Raw genomic sequence first — 3907 nt, 5'->3', positions numbered from 1 at the left:
CGCCCCTTCCCGCCGCCCCGCTACCTCCTCGTCGTCCTCCTCCTCCTCCAGCTCGTCCTCCAGCTCCTCGGCCTTGCCCGGGCCGCCCTTGGGCAGCAGCTCCTCGGGAGACAGGGACGCAGCGGCCGCCATCGCCACCAGACAGGGACGGAGGGGGCGGCGAGCCAGCGGAAGCGGAAGGGCGGGCGGAGCGCCGCCGGAAGCGGGGCCGTGCTCCCGCCGCCCTGGCTCGGGGGAAGCCGCGACCCCTGGCGGCCGGGAGGACCCTCGGCCACCCCCACTGCACGGGGTGCTCACCGGCCCCGGCTTCCCCCGGTCCCCCCGTAACAAACCCTGCCCGTAACAAACACGCGCAGAACCTGGTTTTAAATGTAATCTTTTTTTAATGTAAAGTATGCAAAACCCTTGAGAAGAAGCGCCCCTCACACCCTGCTGGCTGAAGGCAGCAGTGAAGCTCCTATGAGCCCCCCCGGGCTCCCCCGCGGGGAGGGATTTGGGGGGGTCAGAAGTCTCCCCGCGCTTTGGAGCAGAGCAGGCAGGGAGGGGACCCCCCGGAGGTGGGACCTTTCCCACCACCTGCTGTCAGGCCACCTTAGGAAAGGGGGTTCCCACTGCCAGGCTGGGATGAAGGAAAGGCGGCGAGGTCGAGAGAACGAAGACGAGCGTTAATGAGCAGCGTGGAGGCGTGACTCGCTGGGGTGCCCATCCTGCAGCACCACACAATCCTGGAGGCACCTTGATCCTAGTGGTCCCGTGGAACAAAGTACCTACACACAGTACCAACAGGGCGAGGGGGCTCACTGTGAGCCCCCTCGCCCTCCCCGTCCTCCGCTGCTGCTTCACTTCCTCCTCCGGCTGTGGCTCTTCAGTTCCTCCAGCTCCTTCTCCATCAGGTGGGACTCGGCCGTGGTCTCGGAGAGCTGCAACGCAACAGTGAGAGACAACACGAGTGAGCTACCACGTTCACAGTGCAACCTTTCCAGAGAGGTCGCCGAGATTTACGGCTGCGGGCCTGCACCCGTGTGAGGGAATTTATTCCCCTTTGATGAAGGAGAAGACGAGCTTTTGCACTTTTCTGAGCTCACCTGGAAAACCTGGAGAGCGGCTGGGGCTCCTGCTAAAGCCACAAAAGCCCCTTGTCAGTTTTAAAACACGGGAAGAGCACGAGGAAGGAAAATGATGAAGGAATAAGTAAGTGTGTTTTGGACTGACGTAAAGGCTAAATCACTTGACAGACTGAGAATACACCTCTACTCTGTTTCACTGAAAATTACTCCAGGTTTTAAGCATGAAAGACGTGATCTCTGGGTAAAGTTAAATTTTAGATTATTCAGGGCTTGGGAATTCTTTCATCCATAGGTTTACGCATAGAATAAATGTGACACCACTTGTGACAGCAGACGGAAGCTTTAATCTTCCATGACCAGAAAGGGTGGCTGTAACTCGGTTTCACAGTTAGGGCAGAGGCCGGAGGGGCAAGAAAAATGCTGTATTCCACGCAGAAAGGGAAAGAGGAGACGCAGCACTTGCAGTGGCTCCTCTCTAACCAGCCACAGTGTTCACAAAAGCCCAGCTCTGCAGCGGGGGGAACCTTCCCCTCTTCTTGCAGAGGAGCTCGGACTTTACTCCCACAGTCACGTTGCCGTCACACTTGTCTTGTGGAGAGGGTAAAGCGGAAAGAGCAGGGTGCAGCGAGAAGGGGCTCCTTGGGCGGTCCCGGCACCCTTCGCTTGGGCATTCCCGCTGCTACGGGCAGGAGGCAGTTGGGCAAAGACTCACCATGTCCAGCAGAATGTCCACTTTCAGCCGAAGGAGGTTGTTTTCTTCCTCTAGCTGCTGGTTTCGCTTGCGCAAGCGCTGCATTTCCCTGCGATCCCCCGTGAAGCTTCCTGATTCTGGAAGGAAAGAAGGGAAAGAGGTCAAAATAGGGATCGTCAGCCAACCCTGGCTACTTCAGATCAAAGCAAGCTGAGCTGCACTCTACCTGCCACCCACTGGCCGTTTTCAAACTTCAGGCTCTGGCCAGTGAGGTTCATGGTGGGGATGCCATACTCCAGGCCCAGCTCAATCTCACGGGTCGATCTGTCCAGCTGCAGGGAGGAGATCACACTCAGTGTTGGTCAGAAATCCAAAGCCAGCCCCTGCTCTCCCATTTCTTACTGACTGGCATTCCAATGGAAGCTGCTGGTCCAACTGGCCCTGGAGCCTGAAACCCTAATTTCTGCCATGTACTGATGCAATAGAGGGCTGGCTCCTCTCACAACAGTGCCTGCACTTTCTTCTGCCTAAACATATACCCACCTCCATGGGCTCAAAGACCACTGGTGAGAAGTTTTAGGTGAAATAGTTCTGGGCTGCGGGTGGGGTGATGATCCTTCCCTGAGGTATTCCATTTTTACCTTCAGAGAATCATAGAATTGTCTAGGTTGGAAGGGACCTTTAAGACCGTTGAGTGTAACCATTAACCAAACACTGACAAAAACCACCACTAAACCATGTGCCTCAGCAACATGTCTACCCATCTTTTAAATACCTCCAGGGATGGCGATTCAACCACTTCCCTGGGCAGCCTGTTCCAATGTTTCATCACCCTTTCCATTAAATTTTTTTTTCCTAATACCTGATCTAAACCTCTTCTGGCGCTACTTGAGGCCATTTCTTCTTGCACATTGTTACTTGGGAGAAGAGACCAACCCTCACCTTGCTACAACCTCCTTTTAGGTAGTTGTAGAGAGTGATGATGTTTCCCCTCAGCCTCCTTCTCTCCAGGCTAAACAACCCCAGTTTCCTCATAAGACTTGTGCTCCAGACCCCTCACCAGCTCCGTTGTCCTCCTCTGGACCCGTTCCACCACTTCAATGTCTTTCTTGTAGTGAGAGGCCCAAAACTGGACACAGCACTTGAGGTAAAGCCTCACCAGTGCCGAGTACAGGGGGATGATCACATCACTAGTCCTTCTGGCCACACTACTCCTGATGCAAGCCAGGATGCTGTTGGCCTTCCCGGCCACCTGGGCACACTGCTGGCTCATATACAGCTAGCTGACTGCAGACCAACAGCCCCAGGTCCTTCTCTGCCGGGCAGCTTTCCAGCCACTCTGCCCCCAGCCTGTAGCACTGCATGGGGTTGTTGTGACTCAACTGCAGGACCCAGCACTTGGCCTTGTTGAACCTCATCCCATTGGCCTCAGCCCATCCATCCAGCCTGTCCAGATCCTTCTGTAGAGCCTTCCTACCCTCACATAGATCAACACTCCCACCCAACTTGGTGCAAACTTACTGAGGGTGCACTCGATGCCCTCGTCCAGGTCGCCGATAAAGATATTAAACAGAACTGGCCCCAGTACTGAGCCTTGGGGAACGCCACTTGGTGACCGGCCTCCAACTGGATTTAACTCCATTCACCACAACTCTCCGGGCCTGGCCATCCAGCCACCTTTTTTTTTTAGGCAGCAAAGTGTATGCCCATCCAAGCCATGTTTCTCCGGCAGCTGGTTTCTCCAGGAGAATGCTGTGGGAACGCGTGTCTGGGTTGCCCGTGAGGCAAGAGGCAGAGTAAAGGAGCTCTTACAAGGACTATGGCGCTCAGGACCCCCCCTGCCCAGCGACCCTTCCCACCAGCAGCCCGTGGCGGCGGCACTCACCAAGTGCAAGTTGGAGAGAGAGGCGCATTTCCTTGGGGGGGTCTTCTTGGGGCTGAAGGTGCTCCCGAAGAGGGGCATGGCGCGCTGCCGGCCGGGCCGGGGCCGGGGGGGAGGCCGGACGGGACGACGGGGAGGCGGCCGGTCCGGTACCGTAGGCCAGAAGCAGAGACCGTGTCGGCGGGGACGGGGTTTCCTCCGGCGCAGCTCCACCTAAAACCGGACCTGCTCTCCTCACACACTCCCTTCAGAGAACGTTAAATGGCG

At 56.6% G+C, this 3907-nt stretch overlaps 1 protein-coding gene across 1 annotated transcript; it reads right to left on the bottom strand.

Annotated features, from left to right (window-relative positions):
* Positions 1 to 363: 363 nt before the first annotated feature.
* Positions 364 to 3901, bottom strand: CBY1 (chibby homolog 1 (Drosophila)). Its single transcript, XM_014963493.1, has 4 exons — positions 3644 to 3901; positions 1985 to 2090; positions 1780 to 1895; positions 364 to 920 (listed from the first exon to the last, which is right to left on the bottom strand). Exons 1-4 carry the CDS (start codon positions 3719 to 3721, stop codon positions 840 to 842), a joined length of 381 nt encoding a protein of 126 aa, XP_014818979.1. The 5' UTR covers positions 3722 to 3901; the 3' UTR covers positions 364 to 839.
* Positions 3902 to 3907: the final 6 nt, after the last annotated feature.

This window comes from Calidris pugnax, unplaced genomic scaffold, assembly GCF_001431845.1.
Source record: "Calidris pugnax isolate Ruff unplaced genomic scaffold, ASM143184v1 scaffold44, whole genome shotgun sequence".
NCBI classification, from domain to species: domain Eukaryota; kingdom Metazoa; phylum Chordata; class Aves; order Charadriiformes; family Scolopacidae; genus Calidris; species Calidris pugnax.
Note: the sequence above shows the minus strand (reverse complement) of the source record. Positions and strands in the feature narration are given on the sequence as shown.

Excerpts from the sequence above, each read along its gene's own strand:
- CBY1 (XM_014963493.1), bottom strand. The coding sequence starts at position 3,721 with ATGCCCCTCTTCGGGAGCACCTTCAGCCCCAAGAAGACCCCCCCAAGG. Across the intron at positions 1,896-1,984 it reads AAACGGCCAGTGGGTGGCAG|AATCAGGAAGCTTCACGGGG; the intron begins GTAGAGTGCAGC and ends CTTTCCTTCCAG. Across the intron at positions 921-1,779 it reads TGGACATTCTGCTGGACATG|CTCTCCGAGACCACGGCCGA; the intron begins GTGAGTCTTTGC and ends GTTGCGTTGCAG.